This window comes from Pseudogymnoascus verrucosus, assembly GCF_001662655.1.
Source record: "Pseudogymnoascus verrucosus strain UAMH 10579 unplaced genomic scaffold scaffold_5, whole genome shotgun sequence".
Taxonomy (NCBI): Eukaryota; Fungi; Ascomycota; class Leotiomycetes; order Thelebolales; family Thelebolaceae; genus Pseudogymnoascus; species Pseudogymnoascus verrucosus.
The window spans coordinates 24,754-52,413 of record NW_017263656.1 but is presented as its reverse complement, the minus strand read 5'-3'; the positions used below and the strand labels follow the sequence as shown (position 1 = coordinate 52,413).

The window sequence follows — 27,660 nt, the reverse complement described above, 5'->3', positions numbered from 1 at the left end:
CCGTCCCCATCCCCGTCCCCATCTCCCTCTTCCCATGTAAAAAGGTGGCTCTCCCGCATTATCTCTCCCACTTTCTCTCTCCCTCCTTCTCCTCTCTCTCTTTCTCCTCTTTCTTCCCCCTCCCCCTCTCTCGCTCGCATCCCGCCCGCTATCCTATATTCGCGATCATCTATAGACGGCGTTGGCAATTGATTCCTCTTGCTGCTTAATTATTTCGTGCCTCATTTGTGTGTGTGTGTTTTTGCTTTTTCAAAATCCCTCACCTCTTACTCCTCTTTACTTATCGCTGAGGGCGGCTGTGTCTTTTCGCCCGCTCCGACTAAAGCTAGCCAGTGACGTCCGTCGTATATCGACCCCCAAGGGACTTCCTCCAAATCTCGCCATCCATTACCGCCACAACATATCTCACGACCCAACAACCACCACGACAACAACAAATACCCCTGATACCCGCCACCAGAAACCATCGGAGCCTCGAATAATCCCCTCGAAACATCCAGCTCCACCCGATCCGTCACCCTACAAAAGCGCGCTCACCCCCGGCAAAAATATCGAACAAGGCCTTTTGTTCTCGCAGCTACAACTAAGAGAGACGATTACATTCAACACACCGGGCAGTTTTGCCACCAGAGGAATGCTGCAGGTAAGCTTTTTGCGCCTTCTGCATTGAAGCCCATAGTTCGCAGGTCAGAGCAAGACGTGGGTCTACATGCGCGACACGTCACAGGCAGCATCCACCCCACATCCTCTTCAGCTGTGGCTCAGGATAAGGTTGATATGGGAACCGTGGCGACCAGAGGCGGCCGGAAGTCCAAAACGCAGGGTCTCACCACGAACCCGGTTTCTCGTTCAGCTGGGCGCGCCACTCTGTTGTTGCGCGTTCGCCGAGCTTCACGGCCACTCCGCCTCGCCCCTCCTTTACCTGTGACGTGACGGGCAGGCAGGCCTGTGTACCCCACTTCCGGCACAGCTCAGCCTGCTTCCATTATCCCACCACGCGTCTATGCACAGTGTGAACACCTAGACTAACATCATCCCTCGCGCAGTCCTCGACATTCTAGTGTAATATGGCTGCTGTGATCAGCGAGACTGTCACAGACACCCGATACTTCCCCACCATGAGACGAGGCGATGAGCGCCAGCACTCCCCGCCGCGCTACCGATCCTCCTCCAACCCGCGCCGCCGCTCCCCGCCGACCCAGCGCGTGAGGCAACCAAACGAAATCCCTTATCGCATCGCGAACGAGTCCTACGATCGCCCGGGGCAGTTTCCCCGCCGGCCGCCGACCGACTCCAGCTCAGAGGACGAGGCTACCGTGCGGCAGCCTTTTGCGAGCCAGCAGTACTTTGAGCAGCACGGCCAGCCTAGGGCAGGCCAGCATGCACCACCAGCGCGGAGTGATTACATCCCACAACACGATGGGTCGGTGTTAGCGTCACCGGCGAATTCGACGAGCCCGCCGCCGCGGCCGGTGTGGACGGCAGACGACGCATTGAGGCAGGAGAGTAGTACCATAAAGGTGCGGGACCTGGCACATATACAGAGCTTCGCCACAGAGGAGTTCTTGACGAATCGAGCGTCGGAATACAGGGCGCTGGGGAGGGAGGCGACGCCGAAATATGAGATTGCCGCTATGCCGGTGACGGACATCATTGAGATGGTTGCGGGGCTGTTGACGAAGATAACGACGACGAACGACAGGCAGCATGAGCATCTACATATGCCATTGCCGCCGTCGGAGGGGAATACGAATATGTCCGGTCTGACGACGAGCGTCCTGGCGTTCCATGGGAAGAATGTGCCAAGCATTACCATCCTGAGCTACCTGAGCCGGGTACACAAGTACTGTCCCCTGACGTACGAGGTGTTTCTGAGCTTGTTGGTCTACTTCGACCGCATGACGGAGCGCGTGAACGCTGGTTCTACAGATAGCACGAGGGAGACACCCTCTTCTGATGGCCACCCCTCTCGACCTTCCACTGGGCGCTCGACCTCGCGGCATGAAGATCCGGAGATGCCACGGACGCCGATGTCTGGGCTCAGCGTGAATGGCAGCGTTGAGGACACGGCGAGGGGACAGTACGCCACTCCGCCGGATGAGGATTCGCCGCAGTATAACCTAGCGCACTACTTTGTGGTGGACAGCTATAACATCCACCGCCTACTGATATCGGGAGTGACGTGCGCGAGCAAGTTCTTCTCGGATACGTTTTATACTAATTCTCGATATGCAAAGGTATGTCCTTTTCCCTTTGATCCCCTCGCAGTCACATCCCCAAGGACGTATACTGACAGCAATAGGTCGGCGGTCTCCCTCTAGCAGAACTGAACCACCTGGAACTGCAATTCCTCCTCCTCAACGACTTCCGCCTCGCCGTCCCCGTCGAGGAACTAGAGGCATACGGAACGATGCTCGTGGAGTTCTACGCCCGCGAAGTCGTCGCGCAACGAGAGCAGCAGCGCTCGCAGCCTGATGTAGCCAGTAGTATGGCATACGCCGACGACAGCTAGTCTGTCTCACCAGACTCATCAGCATAAAACAAAAGTGCTGAATGAGCTCGTCCAACCTAACCCGCCTCCACCACCTCCACCTCAACCTTCACTCCCCGACCCGACAAACCAAAAGTCAATCGAGCCGAGCTTGCTTGGCCAGATCAACTGGAACCTCTTTTTTTAACTTTATTTTCGGTTTTTTTTAACGACATTTCGAGATATAGATAGACTTATTTACGGCCCTTTTTTAGTTTGGGGGGTGGGTTGGGGGGGTTTTTCTGGGTTTAGGGGGCTGGGCTGGGGGACACGTGTTTGGTGGGCGGGCATGTTTGAAGGAAGGGGTTCGGGATCTCCTATTTTCACCGTGGAGGACGGGGGATTGTGGGAAGGGTTGCTTGGGGGTTGGGTTGGGTTAGGCTGGGCTTTGTGGGGTTTGATGGGGGATAGATTGGGCTGGATGGAGTGATTGTTGTATTGCGTCTGGCGGTCTGGCATGAGAATAGGTGATTGTTGTGCGTGCGGGGTTAGCGGGACTAGCGGGGCGGCGGCGTTGACGGATGGATGGCGGGGATGGGTGGGAGGGGAGGGGAGGGGAGGGGAGGGGAGGGGCTCTACCTTTGAGTTGAGTGAGTAATGATGGATGGGTTGTGATCGGGAAGACTGCGGTGATGGTGGGGGTGTTGATGGGGGATATGCTATGTTGGTGGGCGCTGGGCAGATGGGGTGGGGGGGAGGTTATTTGTGTATAGAATTATAGCTAGGTACGTGGGGGAGTGAGGTTAGGCCAGACAGAGAGAGTATGGTTGAAATTTCACAAGAAAGTGAAAGATTTTAAGCGCCCGCGCGAGGCTCAGCCCTTTTTTTTTACTGCCTTCCTTCTTCTGGGCACACCGGTTTCGAGGAAGGCGCGTGTGTTTACAACGTAAAGAAAAGAAAAGAAAAGGAAAATCATCACAGTCTGTCAGACAGAGAGGGATATATACACAATCACACAATCCCAGCCTTGAATATATGCGTGATATACCTCTCCCTTCCAATTCCCCCATACCCACCGGCTCCCCGTGGCGTACGTGCGTGCGTGCGTGCGTGCGCCCTGTGGTTTAGTTGAGTGGTGTTAACTGTTGTGTGTTGACCCCCCAGACGCGGCAAACACGGGCGTCGATCCCCACAAAGGCCTGGCCCGCCGTCGTAGTGGGGTACGCAGGACCAGCAGGAGGATCACGCTGTACAGAAATTTTGAGTCAGGCGACGATGGGGCGAGGCGAGGCGGGGGAGAGGGAGGGCTGGTGGGCATGGGTATAGTAGAGTACATAAGACGAAGACGGCGGTTAGGACCTTGTTTTGCCACCACGACAAGGGATTGATATTGGATTGAGGGTTTTACTTGTGTTGTTTATTTTATTATTGTTGTTGCTGAAGAATTGAGTGTGGAATTTGCAAAGGAATTCTCAAGTCGAGTCATAACACCAACCACCGACGGACCTTTAAAGCTCAACCCCGCGTCACACCTAACTACCCACCGGAGGCGCATCCACTACCACCACCACCACCACCACAACCACAAGCTTGACTCAACCCAACCCACGACAAACGAGCGATTGAAGCACCACAACACCATCACAATGCCAGAAACTACACCCCCAACCAGCGAGGCAGCAGACCCAAGTCCCTACGAAGAAGCGACGCGACGCTCGACTTCCACAAGTCGGTATGCGGCGCATGGACGGGGTGGCGCTGGTATGTCCTCTTCTTCTTCCCCTCCTACAATTTCCCTTCCCTCACACAGCTCCCCTCCCCTAGCATCCACGCACACGGTGGACCGTTTCTCGCACACACACACAGAGAGAGAGTCGTGGCTAATGCGAAGCTCGTAGGTAATATCTCCGCCGCGCCACCGCGCCCAGTCTCCCCGACGGACCTGGAGACGCCGACGCTGAAGGAGGAGGTGTATACGACGGGGCGCGGGGGGAGTGGGAATATGGTTGCGAATACGGGGAAGGCCGGGGCGAGGAGGGCGCAGGATGTTGTTGCGTATGTTTTATCCCTTTCATTGCTTCTACTGGTGGATGAGTGGACGAGTGGATGGTTTGGCTAACTGGTGTGTTTTGCAGACTTCCGAGGAGAGAATCAGAAGGTGCGGGTGCGCATGTAGGGCGCGGGGGGGCGGCGAATATCGTCAAGGTGCCTACGAGGGGCCAGGGGGAGGAGTCGTCTGTGGAGGGGAGAGACGAAAAGGACGGGCGGGAGAAGAAGGAAGTGAAGGAGAAGAAGGAGCTGAAGGGGAAGGGAAAGAACAATGAAGGTGCACCGGCGGAAGAGGGCGTTGTGGAGAGGGGACGGAGGTGGGTTGCTGGGCTTGTGAGGAGGGGTTCGTCGTCTTAGGGGGTTGGTTTTTTTGGGGGGTGGGGTGCAGTAATTAATGGGGGGGGGTGATGGGGGAATAGTGGCGTTGATGGGATTGAAGTGTGTTTTGAGGGCGTTTAGGGCGTAAGGATGAAGGTGATGGGTAATACCTGGAGTCAGCATTTGCATCTATCAGAGGGAAAAAAGGTGGCTGGCTGTATATATTAACCAGTATTCTGATTGCATGTCTAGGAGAGGAGGCTTAACAATATATATATTGGAGCCCATTTGAACACTCCTCTAACCTTGAACCCTGGCCTCTTCAGACAATACGAGTAAAACTAAAGTAATCTTAACATCAGAAATCTATAACAACGCAAAACCCCTTCGCTATGCGTGTATCATCTAATCATCACTTTTCCCAACACACGCTAGACAACTAAAAACTCGCACACACACATCCAAAACCACTCATCTATCCCCACGCCACAAGAACCTGTTTCTTCCCCTTATTCCCCTTCTTCTTCCCCCCCTGCTCTTCCTGCTGCTGCTGTACCTCCTCCTGCTGCGACGCTCCCCACGCACTAGCCCCGGCGCCGCTTCCCTGTCCAGTATCACGCCGGACCATCCCGCGGCCGTATCCAAAGATCGTGCTTACAGGTTTTGGCGCCGGCGGTAACGATGGGAAGTCGCCACCCGTAGCTCCGCCACGACCACCGGCCACGCGAGATGCAGGGCGCGATGTGGGGGGTGTGGCGCGGGGAGTACTTTGTGACGAACTTGCGTTGCCAGATGACGGCTTCCACGGGACCGTCGTAACTCTCGGTGTCGGCTGCACAGACGACGACGAAGGCGGGAGAGTCGGGAACGCAGATTCGCTTCTCGAACTACTCGGCGTGGCAGTATTAGTCCAGGTCCCGTTTCTGCTCTGACTCGAGCGCGAAGACTGCTGCGTCGATGATTTGAGTTTTAGGACGCGCGAGGACTTGGCAGGGGCGATGGTGACGTTTGGTGGCATGGAGGCGGTGACGCCGGCCCAGCCTACGCTGGCGCTGCCGGTGATGCCGCTGGGGCCGGGGAGGGAGGGGTAATCCTCGTTGATGGCGCGCCAGTCGTTCCAGGCGGTGCGGATGCCCTCTGCTTTCTTGACGTCCTCGTAGAGATCTGCGACGTCGCGGATGAGGGTGCCGAGAGCGGAGCTGGAGGTGTCGGAGAAGAGGGCGAAGAAGGCGTCGATGAGTGCGGAGGCGGAGATGGCGCTGGAGCGGTAGGAGGAGAGGGCGTTGCGGAACTGGGTGATTTTGAGGTTGTCGTTGTTGAGAAGCTGGGTTGCTTTCGAGATGACGGACATGTGGTGTTGGCGGCGGGCTTGCTCTTGTGGTGAGAGGTCAGCTTCGGCGACTGCGGGGGCTTGAGGTTGTGCTGCTGGGGCCGCTCGTGATGCCGTAGATGGACGTGATGAGTTGATTGCGCCAGTGTTACGGCCCGATGTTGCTGCTGCCGATTGAGCTGGGGTTGGCGCAGTCAATTGTCCGCCAAATGTGCGTGTTGTTACTGATTGTGCACTCTGGATGGCCATTTGGCGTTGGAAAGCTTGTTCATCTCGACGTAGAGGTTGCGCAGTTGATGCTGGGATTGGCTCCGCATTTGGGTCCCTCCCTCGCCCACGATTCCGTGATTCCCTCTGGCTCTCTCCTCCACGTCTTTCCTGGTAGTATGGTGCCCTGTAGTCGAACGACGACAGGTCGACAACTCTAGCATCTCGCCTTACATCCTTTGACAAGGTATTGGCGTGCTCCTCAAGCTGATGTGCCTTGAGATCCATCTCGGACGAAAATACGATGAACTTCTTTTCCTGGCACTCTCGTTCCATACACATATAATGGTCCTTCTTAAAATGGCTCTCTAGAGACTCGTAGTTGACGTAGTAGTGGGGATTCCGACTGTCTGCCCTGTCGCACAAGAAGCATCTCTCATGCTTTTGCCGACAATGCACATAGAGCTCGTCATCACCATAAAACCTCTGCCCACAGAAGCTACACAGCGGGTGTCCCTTGAAGCCACTTTGGTCCTTAGCCCCTGGGTTGTCATCCCCCTTAGACATATGCATCTGCAACTCCTTGTCCGTAAACAAATCATGCTCGTGCGTAAATACTTTCTTATGCCTTGTGCAGAGGTCACACATCTTCTTGTGGTGAGTACCCCTTACGTGGCGATGCAATTCTGGCCATGCGCGACAGGCAATATCGCACGTAGGTTCTGGGCAGTTGTAGTGTAGAAGGATAAGTGAGTCGCCCATTACCTCTTGCGTCTGGTATTTGATGCCGATATTGTGATCCGTGCTTGCAAAATCTCGCTCAGCATAGTCCTCGAATCGTTTGGTTGCATCATCGGTGAAGATGACATATGGTGCCTCAGTCTAGAGGTTCGGGTTAGCAATTGAACTTCCACAAGCAGCTAAGAAAGAAAACTTACTCTACAATGGGCACAGTCTTTCGTTTTATAGAGAGCTCGCATCCGCAATGCACAGATATGGCATGTTCTGTGATTGCAAGGTGCAACGGCATTGTGCACAACGGGCGATGCGCAAATAAAGCACACCTCCGCATCGACATCCTCCTCTTCATCTTTCGGTTCCAATATCCTAGGAGATGTCGCAGCTGGGACCTCTGCTACCGTTGCTTTCTGCGCAAATCGCGTAGCCAGGTCGGCGGGCGTTAATGTGCTGTTGCCTCCTCTTGCACCAGCGCCGCGATTGCCTCCTCTCCCCCGCCGCGGCGCTCTGCTTTCATTCTGGTTATTGTCTGCTGCTCCTTCTCCGTCATTGTTTGCCCTTCCTCCTCGTCCTCTTCTGCCGCCCCTTCCTCCCCTGGCGTTATCTCCTCGGGGTGCTCGTGGTGGGGCAGTCGTCTGGGCGGACTCCGGGCCAGTGGCGTTTGTGTCCGCCATAATAATGTTTCTCCTTGCTGTACTGCACAATCTTTGATATAAATATTACATGTATCTCCTTGATTCAATGTATTCTGCGTCGGTCCTGTATGGGGGGCGTACGCTGGAATTATTGGAGCTGTTTGTGGTTACGGCGGTGATGAGCTGGAGTGGAAATTTGGGCGTGGGGATGTGGGGTCGACGAATCATTAATAGCAGGGCTCGGTGTGCGAGGCTACGAGGCTGCGGCTTGGCGCTACTGCCACACAGATCGATTCAGAGTCATTCATATGCGCAGCTACTGCCTAAGCCCAAGGCTGACTCTGTGGAAATAAGTCTTCTTCTGCGACCACCTCACTTTAATCTTATGTCCTTGCTATTTGACCTTTGTTACCCTGTGTGAGAGGGTGGCGTAGAATCACATGGGAGTCACTCGGCCAAAGTTCTAGCGGCTACCGTCCGATTTCAAATCATCAATTCCGATGTCTGCCACTATATCCAGTGTTTGCTGGATCATCCTCCCCCCAAGTGAATATTCATAAAGTGTTTCCCCCCAAATTAATGATGGGTATGCAGCATAATAGCTTTTGAGCCAACGCACAACGCCATATGTCCCAATAATGCCATATATCCAGGCCCTTTGTCCCCATTGACCCCCAATTTGCCTCTCAACCGGACAGGCTAATTTTGCGCTGCCGCTGCTTCTGCTGCGAGCTCCTCAACCTCGTACAGGTGCTTCCCCAATAACTTGTTCATAGTGAACATGTGAACGGTGTCTTGCTTGAAAACAAGCTTCATCTTGTTGTCGCAAAATATCTGGCGCTTGTCTGACGGATCCTGGAGATCGTTTCCTTTGATATGCGCCCAGATCTTTTTCACGACCTGTGGCCGAGACGACTGGAACCAGTTAGCTTACAGCACAAGGCGGTTCTCAATCTACATACCTGAGGCTCACCAACCAATGCAGCCAGGGGCTCGGACAGCGCGTATTGTTTCTACTCGATGTTAGCCAAAGAATCCCCCCCAGTATGTTGTGATTGACTGACGTGAAACCCTCCCTTCCGTTCGACCACCTTCTTCTCCCCATCTGAATTCAGCTCGATATCACTATCGTCCGCTGCCTTAACCTTTGCCGAGCTCTTCTTCTTCTTGACTGTCGACTTCGCCTTTGCGGGCTTCTTATTAACCCCGCCTCTTGTGGCCCTGCCTCGGCTATTCTCTTGCGCCTGGAGTAGAGCAGCTAGCTTCGCATCGCTGTCTGCTGCCGACTGTTTCTTTTGTTTCTTTTTCGGAGGGGCACTGCCGCCGTCTGTGTCATCCGGAGTGCTCTCATCCTTGACCTCGGTCTTGACGTGGCCGTTGGTTGTTGGTCTCGGGCCTTTGGATATCGGCACGTCTGGCGAAGACGGGGGCTCGGAAGTGATTTTGTCGAAGCGCTCTTCAATCAAGGCATTGACTGCAGACTATCGAAGAAATATTAGTAAAAACAAAGGGATTGGGCTGGAATGGCTTGTGTTACCTTCTGCTCTGATAAGTCCTGGCCGACGACCTCTTGTAACTGGTTCCGGACCTTCTTTACTGATATAGTTGCCAAGTCGCTTTTGCTGAGAATATTATCGATATGGGTGCTGAATTGGCGAATCTGTTCCTCTGATAGTCCCATGTTGGCGGATAAACTGCTGAAATGTGACGCAACTGGTTATGAATGTATTACTTTCGTTTCAACGGTATTGGAGTTTGAGAGTTGGCGCAAATGACAGCGGTTTGCTTTAGGGCACCCAATGTTTGGCAAGGTGTAATTGACGCGCAGTTTGAAGCGTATCTTATGGAAGTTTGCTTATTGTCGGTGGTGGTGGTTGCTAAATTCTGGCTGGCGCATGCGACTGCAGCTTCTCAACTTCGCACTTCGCCAGGACTCTTTCCAAATGTGATGGCAGAGAACCAGCCCTGTTATGCAGATAGTATGAAATATATATATATATAATTCCAAAAGAAGCAAACCGGCAAGCAAGTCGGGAAGTAGGATGAATGTAGCTGTTTGTGAGGGCCGGATGTGGCGTAGTTGACGAGAGGGTGCGTGATGGTTCGTCGCGACCACGATCAGCCAAACCAAAGGCCTAGATGCGGCCGCTCCCGCGTTTAAGCGCCGTCATGGGCGTTTTAAGTTTCAGAGAATGCCATCGTTAGAAATACACACGTCCAATAATGAATAGCCGCCGTAAGATTCAATTGGATTGCATGGGCTGTTTCAATGGTTGCTATAAATTCAATTCGTCGCGAGCTACATAGTACTATAAATCCTAATTCATATAATCCCTGCGCCTAAAGCCGCCCGCCAATTGCCTTCCTCGAAGTGACTAAAGCTTTGGAGTCCTACTCTATGAGTTCTAAAGAACTATCTCATAGCAATGCTGGCTCATAGTACTCTCTGAATCGATCCACTTCATCCCATCTAACCTCATACACAACATTCCAGCAACCAATGAGTAGGTTTGGGAACTTCCTTGTCCAGAAGCTCAGATACCCCTCAGGTAAAGGACCTACGTCCTTCTTCAACTTGTCTGACATATCCTCATAATGGTTCTTCTTGTTCCTGAGCGCTCTCAGCAGATCCAACAATCTTGAACCAGTATACTTCCTCTGCTTCCCCAGAGAATCCGTAAACTCCTTCCCGAGTGGTTTCATAAAGTCTCCACGAGTAATTTCCGGCGCCCATCTCTCAAGCTCGATAAGTGCGTCACTCGGAGGGTCCCTCTTCTCTTTTTCAAAATGATCTGAGACGTCGCAAAGAAAGTTTAGGCGCTTCTTGGCCGACCAGAAAAACGGGTGGGACATCACTTGCCTCGCGGTCGGACGAGCCTTTGGCACCTGCTCGAGCATAGACCTGATGAGGTCGGTAGCTTCGAAAGCATAGTCGCCAAGAACATCAAGCGGGCTGAGCTTATATTCGCCTTTGCGAATGTTGACTTCTCGCATATACCGATCGCCGCAATCGAAAGGATGAGATCCCTTAGTGAGTACGTAAAAGAAGACCAGCCCAAGTGAGAAGATGTCAATGGCCCGAGTGGCGCGGCGATTGTGCATTAGATCACCAGAGACAAGTGGTATCCCTGATGTGCTGTGGCTGCTAGAGAGGGTGGACTCCATGGCCGTAACCGAGCCTTCGCGAAGGTCGTCGTCTAGGAGGAGTTCAGGGGCACGCCAGCCAGATGTACCAGCTGCATGGGCAGTGGTAGCGCGGAAGCTTGATTGTTCGCCTTCGAGCTTCTTGCAGAGTCCGAAATCGGAGACTAAAAGTCGAGGCCTGCCGTCTTTACCCATTGAGACCAGGATATTCTGGGGCTTGAGATCGCGATGCACAATCCGAAGGTTATGGAGATGTTGGAGGCCATTGGTTATCTGGTAAAGAACATTAGGAAGATCTCGTTCTCCGCTTTGTGCAAGGTCGCGATGAAGTTGCGGCTTTTCAATAACATCTGCCAAAGATGCAGAGCACAGCTCAAGCGCAATATAGAGGAATCCTTGGCTTTGTTGCTGGGCATAGTATCGGATAACTGGCCAAATTGTTAGCTTGCTGAGGTCAATATATAACTTGGTTGGGTGCATACCATTAGGATGATCGTCACTTTCTCGTAAGAGCTTCGTCTCCTGGGATGCAATTTCAAAGAATTGGATGAGCATCCTCTTCACTGCTACATCTCGTCCGTCAAATTTGCCTTCGAAAACCATTGTGCCATTGCTTCCTGTCCCAATAAGCTTATCCATGTTAACCTCGAGGCTGTTCATGCGTAGGATTGGGCCCGAGATTTCATTGACACCATTAGGTAGAGTTTCGACATCTGGCTCAATGCGGGTAGTCCCTCCAAGCATTTTTGCGTCACGGACTGCATCCTCAACGGTAGCAGGAGATGATGGAATTGGTCCATCTGAGACCGGAGTCTGCTTCTGCCCTTTCTTGTGCTTGAGACCACCACGTTTTCCACGGTGAGCTTTTTTGCCTTCGGGCTTGGGTTGCTTCGGTGGACGCGAACCGTCGTTTGCGTTAACTTCTCCCAGCGGTTCTCGGCGGGCCTCAGTGGACACATCTGCTAGTTTTCCATCTTGTTTCTTCGTTTCAGTTGGCTTAGCATCGTCCGACGAGTCTGAGCTTCCCACCGTTGCCACATCCGGAAGAGTTTCGGGAGCCGGTGCATCCTGTTTGAGTGGCGCATCGATATTCGAGAAGTCATCAACGTCTTCGTCCTCTTCTAGCCTTCCCGTGAGCTTTGAAATTATGTTGATGTACTTGTTGCAGGTTGACTTGATCCATCGGGCTATGTCTCTGTTGTACCAAAACAGTAGCGTCAGGAGTAGGAGTGTAGTAATTGGATTATTAACGAGTTCAATTATACTCGTCACTGCTGTTGTTGGAAGCTGTCGGACATGATATAGAACTGATGGTTTGGGGCCCAGCGCTGGGGATGTCATATTTGCAACTGCATCTTTATGAATAGTTTCGTTCTCGCTTTGCAATTTGTCATCCTGATCGGTTGGTCCGGATATAGTCAACAGAGGCTCGTGTCTACGGCCATCGATTGAGTGAAGTCCAACAAGTGCCTTTTGAAGCTGGGCATTGTTCATCGGCTCATGGAAGCGCGCACGTTCCAACCAATTCGCCGTATCGCACTGTGCCTGTTCGGGGCCGTCGATAACCAATGGGTAGCTATTACCAGACATTGCATACCAGTCTCCGGTCTCGGTGTGGTTGACAAATATCCGGGCATGGCGGATACTTTCATGACTGTCATCCACCAAGGGTGGTATTGGCTGAGGAAGGATGATAAGTTCGGGATTCTTCGTGTCGGCATCCACAGGACGGGCTACGTCAAAGACTCGTATAACCGGCGACGGGAGCCTTGCATTGTATAAGGCACCTCTATCTTTCGACCGAGTTAAGTCGTATGCGAACACTCCTCCGTCGTGGCTGCTATACATATACTTCCCATCGAGGGTGCTCCGGTGTTGGCGTAATAGATCCTGGTCATAATTGTTCGGACCCCACTCTGCGTATTTGAGAGTGACGATAGGATGACCATCCTTTCCCTGAATGCCGACTGTGTATTCGGTTCGACCCAATGTCAAGGTCCCTCGAGTGCTACATTCCTCACCATCCGGATCTTGAAAACCATCTGGGCGGTCGCATGTGGCTTCTCCTGGGCTGAACGAGCCCGCGGATCCAAACCATTTAAGCACTGCTCCGTTCCTGGCATCGATTGTCCACAGTGAGGTTACCTTGTCGCCAGTATAGACCACAGCAGGCTCGGTATCGGCGTATGGCACCATTTCCTCAACCAATTTCTTCATGGTGAGACCCGTATTGACCAGCCCTGGTTGGGGGCCGCTGGGGATATAAACGAAGAGACTGCCATCAGCACTTGGTTCGACAATCCAAAGATAGTCATCCACAGGCTGATGCTCTTCGCCATCGGTTCCGTTCCTTTCGTGGTATGTGGTTTGTACAACGGGTCTGTCAACGTCCAGGGCCCACCGTTGTGTCCCAGTCTTCCTATCTCGGGCATACAACTTCCCGTCGACGGTCGCAAGAAGCACAAAGTCTTCTACATCCCAATCCTCAAGACTCCGCGCAGATTGCGGCGAGAGCCCAGCATTATTCTCTATGCTGGATCGTCCTGTGGATGGTGCTCGAACGGCGGATCCCGCCGGAGCAAAAGCTGCGATAGCGCTCGCATCGTTTCCATTATTTTCTCTTTTGTTTTTATTTGCACCTGGTGTGCCTTTCGCTCGACCTGCGTTCACTGGCGACTCGAGGCGTTGTGCTTTGTTTCCGAGCGTGGTGGCCTCAAGGGTCGCAATGGGGTCCGCCTTGATGGCCTCGCGTGGTGACTTGTATTGGTCTCCAACATCACGACCCGCGTTTTGCTGCTGCTGCTGAGCATCGATGAGCCATGGTAAGAGTAATATCACTACCGCGAGGAGGATTCTATTCGCGGCAGTCCCTTCGGCGGGAGGCCGTCGCGGCATGATGGGACATGAAATAACACGCCGTACGGTGCCTGGCACTTGACAAGATCGACTCAGGTCACCCAAGCGGCGGCTTCGAAGTCGTCAGATGGACTGGTATCGCAAATTCTCGACAATAACAGCAATAGGTAATTGCGAGCAATGGTTTAAAGGGGAGAGAAAGCGACTCGAGTGCGAGTAATGTATGTGTTGTGTGTCGCACAAAATAAACTCGAGGTTGGGGGAGGGAGCGAGCGTTTCAACTTGTGCGACAGGGTTTAGCATTCTGAATCGCGAGCTGACGAAGCCCAAGTCTTTATTACCTTTTCCTTACGATTCTACAGGCTTCAAATTTCAGATGGTTCAGAACTTCCCGTATACATTGTTTACGTACTCTATAAAATATCTGTAATATTGATTTTGTGCTGCTGGAATTACTTGAATCTCCGACGTGGCAGTGTAGTGTAGTATTTCAATCAGCCTTAAAACACGGAATTTATAGTGCAGTCGCACATCCGACGACAATTTTTTATAATTTATCCACACAGTGCTGTCTCAATATTAAAGACACACATGCTGAAGAATTGGGGCCTTTGTCTACTCGCCCAAGTAGGGAATTTCATAATAAAATTGAATCCATCATTGGCAGCCTACTTCCTAATGCATTTCTTCTTCGCTGGACTTTGGTGCACATGTAATACTGAACACTTGTATTTGTACTCGGCTCTATCAGTGCATTACTACGTAAACTGTATGGGCAAGTTACACCTTGTTCCCGACCATGAGTGCATTCATTGTCACTACGAAGTGATTAAGGCAGGTTATGGTACAGTGGCTTCGCCATTAGCAATCCCCTTCTCATAATACAGCCGGGTTCTCCTGTCCATGCCACATCTATTGTCTTTCCCTCCGTCTTGGTGCGCTCCTAATGATATTATCTACCCTCAATAGAAGCTGCAAAAGTCAGTATTGAAATACGGTAGGACGGGTTCGGGTCTGGCTTACCTCTGCAGCCTCCGATGCTGACGACACAACTGCCTTCTTCAACTTGTAACTCTCAATGACACCAAGCTCGCGCATATCGGTAATACCGCCGCCAGGTGTCATCAAATCCAAACCGTAAGTAGTCATGCCGTCATAGATGGCGGTTCGCAGCTTGGCCACGAGGTCGCTCGAATCGTACCCGGCATTGTCTGCGAGGATGGTTGGCAGCTGGCGGAGGGCAACGGAGAAAGATGCAACGGCAATTTGCTTCTTGCCATCAACCTTAAGGGCCGCTGCGTCGACGGCGCGGGCCATCAACATCTCTGCGCATCCGCCTCCCAGTGTGGTTCTTGGTTCCTGGACTGTTTGTGACAGAACAGCCAAGGCATCGTGAAGTGATCTCTCGGCCTCGTCCAAGAGCTGCTCGGTGGCACCTCTCAGGACGATCGTGCAAGCTTGGCCAGCAGCGACACCGGAGAATTTGATTAGCGTATCCTCACCAATGATAACCTCCTCGATAACATCGCAGTGTCCAAGTTTAACCAATTCCGGGTGGTCGAAAGTGGAAGCGATGTCGCCACCAGTAACCAGGGCGAGTCTCTCAATTCCGTCGAAATCAGCATGCTCGATCGACATGATCCCAGCATCCGAAAAGAGTTGCTCAGGCCAGTTGTAGATAAGCTGCCTGTTGATGAAGCAGTTGATTCCATGTGCCTTGATCTTCTCCACCTTAGCCCTCATCTTCTCCTTCTCTGCCTTCTCTAGCTCCGCAAGCTGGCTTGTCGATGCAACAGAAACTCTGGCCCCGAAGATCTTGATCTTATCTGTGTCCATTGCGGTGTTTGCAATCATGATCTTTGCCTTCTCCAGTCTCTTCGGCTGGTTTACACCGATCTTCTTGTCTAAGATGAAGCCCTCGTCAAGATAGGAGTCGCTCAGCTTTCCGCCAGCCTTCTTGATGATTTGAATGTGGCTGAGATCGGACGAACCCTTCATACGTAGCACTGCATCGCATGCTAGCTCTGCAAACTGATCTCTGTCCTGGGCCAGGACCTTCGAGCTGAGAGTTGTCCGTGCGATAGCGTACAAGTCCTTCCTGAACGCCTCCTTGTTGCTGCTGTGGTCAACAGCTGATTTCTCGAGTGCAGCCAAAGCAGCTTGGCTTGCTATCCTGTAACCCTCGATGATCGTCTGGGGATGGATCTTCTTATCGACCAGCTTCTCCGCTTCTCTTAAGAGCTCTGCTGCCAGGACTGTGACCGATGTTGTGCCGTCTCCTACTTCGTCATCTTGAACTTTTGAGATGTTCACGAGCACTTTTGCGGCTGCGTTGTCCAAGGCGATGGACTTCAGGATAGTTGCTCCATCATTCGTGACCATAATCTCACCGGTAGAGCTACTGCCAGTTAGTAAAATCCTTCACATGAAATAGCTGTCCACATACGCAGATTGTAAGATCTTGTCCATGCCCTTTGGGCCCAATGTGCTCTTCACCAGATCGCCAACTGCGATAGCTCCCACGAAAGCAGAAAGGCGAGCATTCTCACCCTTCTCTTCCGTCACATCACTCTGGAAAATCTGCGTAGGGTTGAAAGAAGCCATTGTGAATGATTATACCTCTCCTATACCAATTTCAAAGTGTTTATACGCGCGGGCTACTTTTTCAGAACGCGCTTCACGCCTAATCGGCCACCGTAGCGAATTTCGAAAATTAGCGCGAGCCCCACGCACATCGCGATCAAATATTCAGCTAGAATCCTAACATTTGCGACGACAAGGTATACTATTACAGCACTGAAGCCAACTCGCAGCAAATCCTCCAGCCCATCAAGTAAGCCGATGCCCACATATATATACTATATTATTCTCGTTGTTCTCGCACTAACCAGGCTCAAAAGCCCCCCAAAAGGATATCGCACAAATCGAAACACGCCCACTATACACTGAGGGGTTCAGCACCGAACAGCGAAGCAACCGCAATCATGGCGCCGTCCTTTGATCACCTTCCGGATCCGGAGGAGGAGGAGGAGTACGATGACGAGGAGGAACTCGACTTTTCCGACCTGAGAGAGAAATTCGAGGTTCAGCTTCAGCAGGGACTCGATACTTTCGTCTGTGTGGATGGACTGCCTAAAGTTACCGAGGAGACGAAGCCAAAGCTGATTAAGTTCTTGTTAAGAAAGCTCAACTCCGTTGGAAAGACAAAGGAGGAGTTGGTATTCATGCCAGTTGGCGAGAGTGGACAAACTGATGGGTATGTTGAAAGGCCAACTTGTACAGTCTGGCCCAGGTGCTAACGGCAGTAGATTCGCGTTCGTCGAATACGCTTCCCCAGCCGAGGCCGCCGCGGCAGTCAAGTCTCTTGATGGCGTCGCTATTGATAAGAAGCACACGATGCGCGTGAACAAGCTTACGGATATCGAGCGCTACGGCCGCGAGGGAGCCGTCCCCGAGGATTTCACACCACCGAGAATCGAGCCGTTCGCAGAGAAGGAGCACCTCCGCTCCTGGCTCGCGGATCCTGCTGGACGTGGCCGTGACCAGTTCGTTATGTTCAGGGGTGATAACGTTGGCGTTTTCTGGAACAACGAGAGGGATGCCCCCGAGAACATCGTTGACCGTGCCCACTGGACCGAGACCTTCGTACAGTGGTCGCCGCTAGGCACGTTCTTCACGTCCGTTCACATGCAGGGTGTTCAACTTTGGGGTGGCCCATCCTGGACTCGCATGAAGCGATTCCCCCATCCCTTCGTCAACTTGGTTGACTTCTCTCCTGGAGAGAAGTACCTCACCACCTGGTCCAACAAGCCGATCTCCATTCCAGAGGAAGGTCACCCAGCTCTGTCTATGGACGACGATGGAAAGAACTACGTTATTTGGGATATTGAGACCGGCAAGCCGCTTCGTTCTTTCGCAAACCTGGACGTTCCCGGTGCATCGTTAGATGAGGCCGGACAGCCCGTCAAGCGCAAGGTGCAGTGGCCGGCTTTCAAGTGGTCCTCGGACGACCAGTACGTCGCCAGGCTAAACCAGGGCACATCCATCTCCGTCTACGAGCTACCAAGGATGGGTCTTCTTGATAAGACCTCGATCAAGATCGATGGTGTTGTCGACTTCGATTGGGCACCTGCAACTGTTATTCGCGATGGTGTTAAGACTTACGAGCAGCTGTTCTGCTACTGGACTCCGGAAATTGGCAGCAACCCTGCCAAGGTTGGACTGATGAGCGTTCCATCGAAAGAGGTTGTCAGGACGTTGAATCTCTTCAGTGTCACGGATGCCAAGCTCCACTGGCAATCAGAGGGTGCATACCTCTGCGTTAAGGTTGACCGTCACTCCAAGTCCAAGAAGTCCCTCGCTACCAGTCTCGAGATTTTCCGCGTGAAGGAGAAGGGAGTCCCGGTTGAGGTCGTTGACTCGATCAAGGACACTGTTATCAACTTTGCTTGGGAGCCCAAGGGTGACAGGTTCGTTGCTATCACCACTGCTGAGGTTGTCGCCGCTACTGCCGTCCCCCCAAAGACATCCGTCTCTTTCTTCTGCCCCGAGAAGGTCAAGGGTGGCGCTGCCGTCGGAAACTTCAAGCACCTTAGGACATACGACAAAAAGAACAGCAACGCCATCTACTGGTCGCCAAAGGGACGTTTCGTTATTGTCGCGACTGTCCACTCGCAACAAAGCTTCGACCTTGAGTTCTACGATATGGACTTTGACGGCGAGAAGCCAGAGGCCGAGAAGGATTTGACTGCCAACCTTATGCTTATGAACACTGCCGACCATTTCGGTGTCACTGACATTGACTGGGACCCTACCGGACGTTATGTTGCCACAAGCGCAAGTGTATGGAAACACACTGTAAGTTTGACTATTCCTCACTGATGACATTATACTGACTACTTCGTAGATGGAGAACGGTTACCACTTGTACGATTTCAAGGGCGAGCAATTACGCGAAGAGCCAGTTGAGAAGTTCAAGCAATGGCTCTGGCGCCCCCGCCCAGCATCCCTCCTTACGAAGGACGAGCAAAAGGCGATCCGCAAGAACCTCCGCGAGTACAGCAAGGTCTTCGACCAAGAAGATGCTGATCGCGGCGCGTCCGCCGACTTGGCCGTCGTTGAGCACAGGCGTAACCTCCTTGACGAGTGGCTCGCATGGAGAGAGATGGTTGTGGAGGAGGTTCTGGCTGAGCGCAGAGAGTTGGGCTTGCCAGAGGATCCTCTAGAGGGCCTGATCAAGCAGACTGATGAGGGCGAGGACCAGGTTATTGAGGAGATCGTTGAGGAGATCGTCGAGGAGACGGAGGAGATCATTGCTTGAGAACGTCACGACCTCACGCTTATTATTTCCTTCTCTGCATATGTATGGAGTAGCTCATGAGATCTAGAGGGTATCCTCATTCTGATCGGTGTATCCGGGTTGGATGGTACACGCTGGCAATAGGTCAAAAGAATAAATGAACGAAAGATTAGTTTTTTTAGTTAATGGTTTGGCGGTATTTCCGTCATATTCAAATCGTGCCTGATAAATTGGAGCCAATTGCAAATGATATTTTGATACGTCTAAGTCATTCCTCCATAATTTCGTTTGGGAGCAGATCATTGCTGCCTTCGTTAAATGGTAACCTAATAGCATGAAGCGGCCTATCACATGCGACTGGGCAAAAAAAGGTGAATTATTCCCCCTTGATATTGGCAGGAGTAGTGCGCTTGTTGCCAGTTTCCACTCCATTGATCTTTGCATACAACCATTTCAGGAGGATGGTGCTCCCAGTCATCAGCAATGCAGAGCTACCAAAGAGAATCGCTCTGTGGGTGGTCGACAAAATGTCAAAGAGGGGGTATGGGTAGCTAGTAACATTAGAACCATAACGGCGCAACATATTATAGCATTTAGCTAGGGGTCGAGGGCGCTTACAAGCCGTTGTGAGTGAAGCAATGCTCGATCCATGCCCAGTAAGTGAATGCCAGAGCAGTGCTCAGACCCGCCGCTGGGAGGTTCTTGATGGTGTAGGGCGGGCTTAGAAGCAAGAGATCCAAGACCAACAACAAGCTGGGCATGAAATGGAAGCTGATATCCGCATATGGGTCCAGGTTGATCTCCGGGGGGATAACGAGCTCTCTGTCGATGGCCGAGATGGTCCAGTACAGAATCGTGATCAGAACCTCAAGCGGGGCGCACCACAGAGACAGACTGTTCTTGATGTTAAAGAGGCGGTGCGACAGGGTGATATCGGCCAGAAGACCAAAACCGAAGGTGATGGTAGACACGAGGAGTCCAATAATTGTCAGATACTGGTAATGCCAGCCATAGGCCTGGTTCATCTGTGTTGGGAAGTTGATCATGTACCAGAAGGATCCAGAGAAAGAGCAGAGACCCAGAGCGTGCAAGAAAAATGATATCGCGCGGGATGGCGACTCAAAGCGCTGGAGCGGATGCTTGCGCGAAGCAGAGATTGGAGACTTTGACTTTGCCATGATTGCGTTGGTCCAAAAAGCTCGAAGTTTTATACCGTTTATTTTATAATCGTGAAGTAAACGGACCAGGGAGAGACTCCCTGGATATATGTAGTCTCAACTAAATACATACTATAAGCTGCATCCGGCACATGTCCAAACGACAGGCGCGCCCGAGGTCCAGGGGTGTTAGTGGCGTTCGCTTTTATGGGGTCCCTCAGCCTTGCCCTTGTTGAAAATCGGCCAGGGTCAGTTCGGTCTCGGAATAACGTTTCCACCGATCCAAAGATGTGAGGCTACAGCTACATACAGGACGCGACCCAAAACTATTTTCAGCCTCATCAAGTCGTCCTCTGCTAATCCTGACCTCAAGGATTAACCATGAGTTCAAACGCGCAGGTCTCGAATAAGAGGCCATACAATGAGTCTAATGCTGTGAATGACTCTCCGAAAGGAGGGCCTGCCGGCGCCGAAGAAGATGGTGAGCTTCAAGTGTGACATGCAATGCCCACGATAGCTAACATTGTACAGAATCTTCGGACGATGACATGGGCCCCCAATTGCCCTCAGCAGCACCCAAGAAGAAGAGACGGGTTCTCCCTTACGAGAAGCTCTACGTCGCAGCACTGCCTACTTCGGCACGGTACTCGAAGTCCCTCATGCACAAGGAGCAGGTAGCCTTCGTTACGATGACACCACTCACCGATTTCCTGATCACCAGCTCCATCGACGGCTATGTTAAGTTCTGGAAGAAAGGCAATGAAGGCGTTGAGTTTGTGAAGGAGTTTCGCGCGCACAATGGCGAGATTAAAAGCGTTTCAGTGAGCGCAGATGGCAGGAGTTTCGCAACAGCTGGCGCGGACAAGACAATCAAGATATTCGATGTGATCACATTCGATCTATTGACTATGCTCACTGTGGAGTTTACGCCAAAATGCGTTTGTTGGGTCCATCAGCGCGGCGCTTCATTACCTCTGCTAGCGGTATCGGACGAGGTCAACCACTCCATACGAATTTACGACGGAAGGGGCGACAACCTGGAGCCGATCCATACGGTGAAAGGGCTCCATAGAAGCGTTATCTCACTAATGGCATTTAACAATGTTTACAACTGCGTTGTGTCGGCAGATGAGAGTGGCATGCTCGAGTACTGGAGACCCGGCGGCAACTATGAGAAGCCAGATAACGTCTTCGAATACAAGAGTTCCACGGACCTCTTTGAATTTAAGAAAGCAAAGTCTGTACCGGCCTCTATTACAGTCTCTCCCACCGGTTCACAGTTTGCAACAATATCATTCCCAGACCGCAAGATTCGAGTTTTCGATTTTCCGTCAGGAAAGCTGCACCGAACGTATGATGAATCGATACAGACTATCGAAGAGATGCAGCAAGCCGGTACTGCGTTGCAGAAACTAGAAGATGTCGAGTTCAACCGAAGGCTTGCTACAGAAAGAGAGATTGATACTCCGTTATTAAGAAACAAGGTCAACGTGGTCTTTGATGAGAGCGGCCATTTCATACTGTATGGGTCGATACTTGGCACCAAGGTCATCAATACCTACACGAATCGTGTGGTCAAGGTATATGGCCAGGATGAGAACTTTAGAGCTTTGAACCTTGCAACATACCAAGGACAACCCCAGAAGAAAGGCGTTACTACTATCGCGATGGCCGCTTCCAACAATCCGCTGCTGCAAGAATCAGAAGTTCGGGATCCCATACTCATCGAGACCGGCGTCGGGAAGCAGAGGTTCTACATGTTTAGCAATGACGAAGAGATATCCAAATCTGAACGAGATGTTCAAAACGAGAAGCCAACGAATCTCAATGCGCTTAAGGCAGTCGAAAAGAAGGTGGCAGAGACTGGAACGAGCGCCGTTATTCATACTACATATGGCGATATCCACGTCCGACTGTTCCCAGACGCCGCACCTAAAGCCGTGGAGAACTTCGTTACACATTCAAAGCGCGGCTACTACAACAACACTATTTTCCACAGAGTCATACGTCGCTTCATGATCCAGTGTGGAGATCCACTCGGTGATGGAACCGGGGGTGAGAGTATCTGGGGAAAAGAATTCGAGGACGAGTTCAGCACTTTGAGGCATGACAAGCCCTACACCCTGAGTATGGCAAATGCTGGGCCCAATACAAACGGAAGCCAGTTCTTCATCACGACTGAAAAGACTGTAAGTGAAAATCAAAACCGTACTGTATATTGCAAAACTGACACGTGGATAGCCTTGGTTAGACAACAAGCACACGATTTTTGGGAGAGCTATCCAGGGCTTGGATGTTGTTCACAAGATCGAAAACACAAAAGTGCACAAAGAAAAGCCTGAAGAGGACATCAAGATCATTAACATCTCGATAACATAGGCATTCCTGCGAGGACGCATAGAACTATAGCCTCCATAAATATTGAAATATGATACCCCTTGCTCAAATCGGACGTTTGTTGTGAACCATAAACCCACACGCGACTGAAATCTCCCCGCCTTTTTTCTCAGGTTCTTATCCATCATCTATCTCCGATAAGCCGGCGCTGCCCCGCTAATACCCCAAGTTTTGAACTAACTTTGGCACCATGGACATGGACTGCTGACAAGCCGCTCACTGATATGATTTATGATACGACTATTGTTTTTGGGAGAGCCATTCGAATACTAAATATGATGGCGGCGCGGTAGTTCAGAGCCAGTTTACAGGCGGACAAAAGCTACCACGGCCAAGTGGATCCTAGGCGCCAACTAGTAGTGATGCCCATGCTTTCCTATAGCCACAAGGCTCTGACAACCACCCCATATTCGCAAACTTCCTCGCCTCACCCTCAAGGCTAGCTTTCTATGCCACGCCCAAAGAAACCTGGGGCGCCAGAGCCCAAGAAGCGCAGCAGAAATGGTTGCTGGTACGTTCTATTCGTTGTTTCGTGCTGAGTCAGCGAGGTTGCGCGTGTCACCTTTTAAATGCAAGTGATGGCCGCTGACCATCTCTGCCTAGGCCCTGCAAAGCTCGAAAAGTTAAGTGCGACGAGGCGCACCCGACATGTCTCAGTTGCCAGCGACAGAATGAGGTGTGCGACTATAGCGTGCGGTTGAACTGGGATGGGAGAGGGAAGAGGAAGGCTGAGACGACAGGCGGGAGACAGACGATTTTCCATGTCAATACACTCTCTGCTGATTTTGACGTCTCTCCGAAAGAGGCCGTAAAAGTCGAAGCGTCCATCTCTCCGCTGAGCGGAACATATTATGGCACACGACCATCAAGCCGAGAGCATGTTGCAGACCAGGTACCGACTCATACCGACTCATACCGCCGCACTGAGAAGGCTTCGAATACTACCGTCCCAAAGCTGGCAACATGGGGTATGGAACCGCCAAGTTTGGACTCTATCAAGGAGCCACCCACAGACATCATATCCATAGATCCCGTATTAACGGGTCAGGATGCTCAGCAACCTTGCGCATCTCCGCCATTTCAATACGGGTCTCTGAACTCGTTATATACCCAACCATTCGAGCAGAGCTATGAGAGATATCGTGATGAGCATGGCATAAAATCACCTTCGGAATCAGGTATGGAAAGTCCAACGGGCAGCTCATTTGTGGATTTTGCAGGCGATACACGGTCCTCGAAACGGATCCGCTATGGGCCATCCAGTAGTGAAATCCACTCTCGGTTCACAGAGATGGCACTTCCCATCCCTTCGTCGTCTCGTTATAATACCGGAATTCATTTTAGCCAGCCCTTCGCGCCAATGTCAACATCGTCTCAAAGTGACGATGGGCAGCGAAGCCTCTCCGTTAAGCTTGCGCCACTCACATCCAATGGTAGTCATCTGTCCGAATGGCGAAGACTTTCCATTGACTCTCTGCTCTCTGGTCCCCCTGGGATGTCAAATGCCATGGGCACTGCTGGCTCCACTAGCAGAGAGCAAACGCCTCTTCCATATGGAGATCCGCGTGATGACATTATTACTTTGGGAGTTGACAAAGGGCTCAGAGATTTGGATATTGGAAAGAACGATGATGCAAATGCCATCTCGAAAGAATATAGCAATCTTGATTTTAGTTTTGGCCAGCAAACGAAAGTGGCTGCCTTCGAAAAGGGCGGTTACTATGAAAGGTAAACCTCCATGTCCATGCAAAAGCGCAAAACTAATGCCATCAGTCCGGTCTGGGTCAAAATTCCTCGATCATTCCACCCTTTGCCGCCGATACTACAAGAGAACCCAATGAATGTCCTTTATTTCCACCATTTTATTTCACATACTGCGACGTGAGTACTACTATACTCGCATCTGGAATCAAGCTAATTTGTTAGACTTCTCGTTCCTCACCATTGTAGCTCAAATCCATTCCAAAAGATTTTGCCACAAATGGCACTGCAGTGCAGTCATTTGATGAAGTTGGTGCTGGCATACTCTGCATCTCACCGGGCTCGGCTCCTGAACCACCGAGAACCAATAACAAGAATTTCTCTATGGGTCCAGGGGTTCTTTTCGTATCTCCGCGACGCCATCGACGATCCTAAGAAAATCGTTACTGACTCATGTCTTGCGGGGGCCATAATGTTGGCCTCTCTCGAGATCATATGCCCCAAGGCCTTCGGGGTCGAAATTCCGTGGCAGCAACATCTAACTGTAGCAAGGCAGCTGATTGTTGCTCGAGGAGAAGCGAACCCCAACAGTGAAATTTCAGCTACCTTTGGCTTTCTATTAAGGTGGTTTGCCTACCTCGGCGTTCTGGGTAGGCTTACTGGTGGACATAAAAACTTCCTGTCCATAACAGAGGGTCTGGTAGCTTATGACAGTGAAGGAGAGCATGGTCTTCAGATCGTCTGTCTTCTTGGTTTTACAAGCCGATGCGCATCCATTTTATCCAAGATTGCAGATCTTGCTGCACTGTGTGCTCCTAGGCGCTTCGACGATACCTGCAATGAACGGCTCGGGTGGCAACCAGCAGACGATGTCAGACAACAAGCCGAACAGCTACTCGAAGATCTCGAACATGCAAGGACTAGCTCTTTAATTCAGCATTGTCCGCATCTACACTCGTCAGAAGAAGAGACATATCAGTGGGATAGCCGCGAAATGGCTGCCACAAATGAAGCATATCACTGGGCTGGTCTTATTCATTTGCACCGTCGGGTTTTGGGCAAGCCATCGACCGACAAAGATGTCCAAACCGCAGTGCGGGAGATTGTTAGCCTTCTTCACAGGGTAAGAAAGGCGTCTGCAGCAGAAGCATGCCTACTTTTCCCCATGTTTAGTGCTGGGTGCGATGCACAGGATGCGGAGGAACGGAGCTTTATAATGGAGAGGATGAGAAATGTCGAAGGCATTGGGATGAGCCAGGTAAGAATGACAACCATCCCGTAACAATAGCAACTACTAAACTCCATCAAAGGTTAGAAAGGCACGGAACCTGATCCAAAACGTTTGGGATACTGGCAAGCCCTGGGAAATGCTTGCAAGTGGCGAATTTGTAGGCTGAAGCCTTCAGGGATGTTGTACGACAACCGCAACCCGTCTAGAACAGACTTTAGTATAAGGCAAAAAGCCTACAAAGTAAGTCGCTTTTTTAGATGGACATCGTTCCATTGCGGGTCGGACGAGGGAAGCACGCATTTTCTGTTAATATGGCACAAACTACTACAAGTGTCCAAGAGAAAATAATCACTTGAATCCGCTAGTGCTGGGCATCACGTTAAAAGGCACCAATATGTCCAGAACTCAATACTGTCATCAGGCAGGCAGACATAAGAAAGATGGCTTATTTGCGAGCAATCGTGGATGAGCCGTCCGGACGATGGGGGCGCGTCGAAACGCATAGAGCCGATCTCTCGATAGCCGGCTGTTGAGAAATTGTGCGCTGACTTCTTACCACCACCTGAACGCTGCCGCGCGGTTTCATGGCGTGAGGTTCGTCATTCAGCTATGCCGCGATGCGCTTTAAACCTGTCGGTACCAACCGAACGGGGTCCTTTGTGAAGGAGAAGCGCGATATGGAGTGTTGCTTGATGCGATATACTGCATATAGTAATGCTCCGCTCCGAAGCCACCATCTCGGACTCGGCCGAGGAGGACCCATCAGTATTTCGTTGGCTATCTCTGCGTGGCATTTATGCACACACGCTACTATATCGATATGCTTCAACGTTTGGTTTGGAATGCGCATGTTGTATGCGTTGGTAGTTGGGCTGGTCGCGTCTCCCACGGGTATTTATTACTCTGGTGCTACCACTGCTGATCACCCTGCTTGGCACATGGGTTTCTGGATAAGTCAATTTAGGGTTTCTGGGTTCGATATAGAGAGTGTGGGCCTCATCCTGGGATATCTTGGTCTTGGATATTGTAGTGGCGCTGGTGTTCCGTCCTGTACCTGCCATCCATAGTAGACGGGGCCTACATCATTAAGGCGGAGAGATAGCAAACCTTGCCAAGTAATTCGGGGGTGGTGGCTCGCATTCATAGATCTATAAACTTGGTCCTTCCCATTTAATATATTTTCTTCAGATATCGATGTGCATTTGATGTGGTTATGTTACCTTTGTGTGTTTTGACAAGGTCATGAATAAGAATATGAGCCTTGGAGGCCACTAGCCGGGTTTGTTTTATTTATGTAAACCCTCGTTTTGTATGTGATTTCCTTGTATGGTGTAGAAGAATCTATTGTAGAATATGAAGTAAAGGCTATAGAGCTCCTACCTCGAGTATGGCAAACACTGCACTGTAGCATCTCCAAAATTACCCTTAGCTTGACATATCCCACCGTCTGTGCTGGTCAGCACGAAATTTCCCCTATTCACCCTTTCAGCGACAGAAACTCACCTCAACGCGCAACGTCTCAGTAACTGAGGCCCTAGGCTACTGGTCTAACCACAACTTCCAACAATTATCAGGAGCTAGCAATTGTTTGCAGTGTTTGCCCGCCCTTCACCTTTCGCTTCTGTCCAATGACATGAAGCCGTGAGAGTCGCGCTTAAAGTGAATATCAGCGCGCTTAGCGATTTCGAAATCAGCCACCTGGGTATAAATACCCCCTCCCCCCCCCCTCTTCTTGTTCTTCTTCCTCTTTTTTTGTTCCTCATTTCCTTTCTTTCTTTTGTCCTGCCACCAAGCGGTGTCCTGTCGAACCTTCTATCCTCTTTCCTTACATATACCTTTCCTCGGTCTATCCTTCATTGGATTTCGATCTTGGTTTGTGTATTGCACAACAATTCTTCTGCCTTCTTGTACATACCCTGCCTTGATCTTATCCTTCATTGGCTTTGATCTTGGTTTGTGTATTTACACCAGACCTTCTTCCGCAGTTGTTCTTCCACAGTTCATCTCCCGCAGTTCTTCTTCCACAGCTCCTCTTCCACACTTCTTCCAATCTTTTCTTTGCTTTTGTTTTTGCTGCATACAAATCAAACTGTTCAGATGATGGTAATACTACTACTTGTTCCCAACA

General features: G+C 51.3%; 10 protein-coding genes across 10 annotated transcripts; 5 read left to right on the top strand and 5 right to left on the bottom strand.

Annotated features, from left to right (window-relative positions):
- Window positions 1-18: 18 nt before the first annotated feature.
- On the top strand, window positions 19-2,752 carry VE01_01699 (uncharacterized protein). The gene is made up of 3 exons (XM_059463381.1): window positions 19-643; window positions 1,047-2,237; window positions 2,303-2,752. The coding sequence occupies exons 2-3, from the start codon at window positions 1,068-1,070 to the stop codon at window positions 2,510-2,512; spliced, it is 1,380 nt and encodes a 459-aa protein (XP_059319999.1). The 5' UTR covers window positions 19-643; window positions 1,047-1,067; the 3' UTR covers window positions 2,513-2,752.
- Window positions 2,753-3,848: 1,096 nt separating this feature from the next.
- VE01_01698 (uncharacterized protein) lies at window positions 3,849-4,877 on the top strand. The gene is made up of 3 exons (XM_018271216.2): window positions 3,849-4,231; window positions 4,369-4,525; window positions 4,606-4,877. The coding sequence occupies exons 1-3, from the start codon at window positions 4,117-4,119 to the stop codon at window positions 4,874-4,876; spliced, it is 543 nt and encodes a 180-aa protein (XP_018133746.1). The 5' UTR covers window positions 3,849-4,116; the 3' UTR covers window position 4,877.
- A 216-nt stretch (window positions 4,878-5,093) lies between these two features.
- Window positions 5,094-8,115, bottom strand: VE01_01697 (uncharacterized protein). Its single transcript, XM_059463380.1, has 2 exons — window positions 7,313-8,115; window positions 5,094-7,256 (listed from the first exon to the last, which is right to left on the bottom strand). Exons 1-2 carry the CDS (start codon window positions 7,784-7,786, stop codon window positions 5,313-5,315), a joined length of 2,418 nt encoding a protein of 805 aa, XP_059319998.1. The 5' UTR covers window positions 7,787-8,115; the 3' UTR covers window positions 5,094-5,312.
- On the bottom strand, window positions 8,116-9,827 carry VE01_01696 (uncharacterized protein). Its single transcript, XM_018271214.2, has 4 exons — window positions 9,285-9,827; window positions 8,812-9,228; window positions 8,710-8,760; window positions 8,116-8,662 (listed from the first exon to the last, which is right to left on the bottom strand). Exons 1-4 carry the CDS (start codon window positions 9,426-9,428, stop codon window positions 8,447-8,449), a joined length of 828 nt encoding a protein of 275 aa, XP_018133738.1. The 5' UTR covers window positions 9,429-9,827; the 3' UTR covers window positions 8,116-8,446.
- A 179-nt stretch (window positions 9,828-10,006) lies between these two features.
- IRE1 (bifunctional endoribonuclease/protein kinase ire1) lies at window positions 10,007-13,997 on the bottom strand. Its single transcript, XM_018271213.2, has 2 exons — window positions 11,374-13,997; window positions 10,007-11,319 (listed from the first exon to the last, which is right to left on the bottom strand). The coding sequence occupies exons 1-2, from the start codon at window positions 13,784-13,786 to the stop codon at window positions 10,166-10,168; spliced, it is 3,567 nt and encodes a 1,188-aa protein (XP_018133739.1). The 5' UTR covers window positions 13,787-13,997; the 3' UTR covers window positions 10,007-10,165.
- A 470-nt stretch (window positions 13,998-14,467) lies between these two features.
- CCT2 (T-complex protein 1 subunit beta) lies at window positions 14,468-16,395 on the bottom strand. Its single transcript, XM_018271212.2, has 3 exons — window positions 16,194-16,395; window positions 14,771-16,145; window positions 14,468-14,719 (listed from the first exon to the last, which is right to left on the bottom strand). Exons 1-3 carry the CDS (start codon window positions 16,349-16,351, stop codon window positions 14,660-14,662), a joined length of 1,593 nt encoding a protein of 530 aa, XP_018133740.1. The 5' UTR covers window positions 16,352-16,395; the 3' UTR covers window positions 14,468-14,659.
- A 112-nt stretch (window positions 16,396-16,507) lies between these two features.
- On the top strand, window positions 16,508-19,282 carry PRT1_1 (Translation initiation factor 3 subunit b). Its single transcript, XM_018271211.2, has 4 exons — window positions 16,508-16,580; window positions 16,648-17,003; window positions 17,056-18,604; window positions 18,654-19,282. The coding sequence occupies exons 2-4, from the start codon at window positions 16,732-16,734 to the stop codon at window positions 19,065-19,067; spliced, it is 2,235 nt and encodes a 744-aa protein (XP_018133741.1). The 5' UTR covers window positions 16,508-16,580; window positions 16,648-16,731; the 3' UTR covers window positions 19,068-19,282.
- On the bottom strand, window positions 19,100-20,379 carry VE01_01692 (uncharacterized protein). Its single transcript, XM_018271210.2, has 2 exons — window positions 19,665-20,379; window positions 19,100-19,597 (listed from the first exon to the last, which is right to left on the bottom strand). The coding sequence occupies exons 1-2, from the start codon at window positions 20,222-20,224 to the stop codon at window positions 19,423-19,425; spliced, it is 735 nt and encodes a 244-aa protein (XP_018133742.1). The 5' UTR covers window positions 20,225-20,379; the 3' UTR covers window positions 19,100-19,422.
- Window positions 20,380-20,529: 150 nt separating this feature from the next.
- VE01_01691 (uncharacterized protein) lies at window positions 20,530-22,641 on the top strand. The gene is made up of 3 exons (XM_018271209.2): window positions 20,530-20,684; window positions 20,735-22,392; window positions 22,445-22,641. Exons 1-3 carry the CDS (start codon window positions 20,585-20,587, stop codon window positions 22,580-22,582), a joined length of 1,896 nt encoding a protein of 631 aa, XP_018133743.1. The 5' UTR covers window positions 20,530-20,584; the 3' UTR covers window positions 22,583-22,641.
- A 139-nt stretch (window positions 22,642-22,780) lies between these two features.
- Window positions 22,781-26,812, top strand: VE01_01690 (uncharacterized protein). The gene is made up of 5 exons (XM_018271208.2): window positions 22,781-23,111; window positions 23,204-24,328; window positions 24,374-24,481; window positions 24,527-25,559; window positions 25,612-26,812. The coding sequence occupies exons 1-5, from the start codon at window positions 23,050-23,052 to the stop codon at window positions 25,696-25,698; spliced, it is 2,415 nt and encodes an 804-aa protein (XP_018133744.1). The 5' UTR covers window positions 22,781-23,049; the 3' UTR covers window positions 25,699-26,812.
- Window positions 26,813-27,660: the final 848 nt, after the last annotated feature.

What these genes read in the sequence shown, in the direction of transcription:
- VE01_01699 (XM_059463381.1), top strand. Translation starts at nt 1,068, where the DNA reads ATGGCTGCTGTGATCAGCGAGACTGTCACAGACACCCGATACTTCCCC. An exon ending in CTAATTCTCGATATGCAAAG is followed by an intron (nt 2,238 to 2,302) that starts GTATGTCCTTTT and finishes TGACAGCAATAG; the next exon opens with GTCGGCGGTCTCCCTCTAGC.
- VE01_01698 (XM_018271216.2), top strand. Translation starts at nt 4,117, where the DNA reads ATGCCAGAAACTACACCCCCAACCAGCGAGGCAGCAGACCCAAGTCCC. An exon ending in GCATGGACGGGGTGGCGCTG is followed by an intron (nt 4,232 to 4,368) that starts GTATGTCCTCTT and finishes CGAAGCTCGTAG; the next exon opens with GTAATATCTCCGCCGCGCCA. An exon ending in AGGGCGCAGGATGTTGTTGC is followed by an intron (nt 4,526 to 4,605) that starts GTATGTTTTATC and finishes TGTGTTTTGCAG; the next exon opens with ACTTCCGAGGAGAGAATCAG.
- VE01_01697 (XM_059463380.1), bottom strand. Translation starts at nt 7,786, where the DNA reads ATGGCGGACACAAACGCCACTGGCCCGGAGTCCGCCCAGACGACTGCC. An exon ending in AAGACTGTGCCCATTGTAGA is followed by an intron (nt 7,257 to 7,312) that starts GTAAGTTTTCTT and finishes CCGAACCTCTAG; the next exon opens with ACTGAGGCACCATATGTCAT.
- VE01_01696 (XM_018271214.2), bottom strand. Translation starts at nt 9,428, where the DNA reads ATGGGACTATCAGAGGAACAGATTCGCCAATTCAGCACCCATATCGAT. An exon ending in AGGACTTATCAGAGCAGAAG is followed by an intron (nt 9,229 to 9,284) that starts GTAACACAAGCC and finishes TTTCTTCGATAG; the next exon opens with TCTGCAGTCAATGCCTTGAT. An exon ending in CATTGGTTGGTGAGCCTCAG is followed by an intron (nt 8,663 to 8,709) that starts GTATGTAGATTG and finishes AACTGGTTCCAG; the next exon opens with TCGTCTCGGCCACAGGTCGT.
- IRE1 (XM_018271213.2), bottom strand. Translation starts at nt 13,786, where the DNA reads ATGCCGCGACGGCCTCCCGCCGAAGGGACTGCCGCGAATAGAATCCTC. An exon ending in AAGTGACGATCATCCTAATG is followed by an intron (nt 11,320 to 11,373) that starts GTATGCACCCAA and finishes CAATTTGGCCAG; the next exon opens with TTATCCGATACTATGCCCAG.
- CCT2 (XM_018271212.2), bottom strand. Translation starts at nt 16,351, where the DNA reads ATGGCTTCTTTCAACCCTACGCAGATTTTCCAGAGTGATGTGACGGAA. An exon ending in GACAAGATCTTACAATCTGC is followed by an intron (nt 16,146 to 16,193) that starts GTATGTGGACAG and finishes AACTGGCAGTAG; the next exon opens with CTCTACCGGTGAGATTATGG. An exon ending in CAGCATCGGAGGCTGCAGAG is followed by an intron (nt 14,720 to 14,770) that starts GTAAGCCAGACC and finishes TGACTTTTGCAG; the next exon opens with CTTCTATTGAGGGTAGATAA.
- PRT1_1 (XM_018271211.2), top strand. Translation starts at nt 16,732, where the DNA reads ATGGCGCCGTCCTTTGATCACCTTCCGGATCCGGAGGAGGAGGAGGAG. An exon ending in GAGAGTGGACAAACTGATGG is followed by an intron (nt 17,004 to 17,055) that starts GTATGTTGAAAG and finishes TAACGGCAGTAG; the next exon opens with ATTCGCGTTCGTCGAATACG. An exon ending in CAAGTGTATGGAAACACACT is followed by an intron (nt 18,605 to 18,653) that starts GTAAGTTTGACT and finishes ACTACTTCGTAG; the next exon opens with ATGGAGAACGGTTACCACTT.
- VE01_01692 (XM_018271210.2), bottom strand. Translation starts at nt 20,224, where the DNA reads ATGGCAAAGTCAAAGTCTCCAATCTCTGCTTCGCGCAAGCATCCGCTC. An exon ending in TGCTTCACTCACAACGGCTT is followed by an intron (nt 19,598 to 19,664) that starts GTAAGCGCCCTC and finishes TAATGTTACTAG; the next exon opens with CTACCCATACCCCCTCTTTG.
- VE01_01691 (XM_018271209.2), top strand. Translation starts at nt 20,585, where the DNA reads ATGAGTTCAAACGCGCAGGTCTCGAATAAGAGGCCATACAATGAGTCT. An exon ending in TGCCGGCGCCGAAGAAGATG is followed by an intron (nt 20,685 to 20,734) that starts GTGAGCTTCAAG and finishes AACATTGTACAG; the next exon opens with AATCTTCGGACGATGACATG. An exon ending in TCATCACGACTGAAAAGACT is followed by an intron (nt 22,393 to 22,444) that starts GTAAGTGAAAAT and finishes ACACGTGGATAG; the next exon opens with CCTTGGTTAGACAACAAGCA.
- VE01_01690 (XM_018271208.2), top strand. Translation starts at nt 23,050, where the DNA reads ATGCCACGCCCAAAGAAACCTGGGGCGCCAGAGCCCAAGAAGCGCAGC. An exon ending in AAGGGCGGTTACTATGAAAG is followed by an intron (nt 24,329 to 24,373) that starts GTAAACCTCCAT and finishes TAATGCCATCAG; the next exon opens with TCCGGTCTGGGTCAAAATTC. An exon ending in AAGGCATTGGGATGAGCCAG is followed by an intron (nt 25,560 to 25,611) that starts GTAAGAATGACA and finishes ACTCCATCAAAG; the next exon opens with GTTAGAAAGGCACGGAACCT.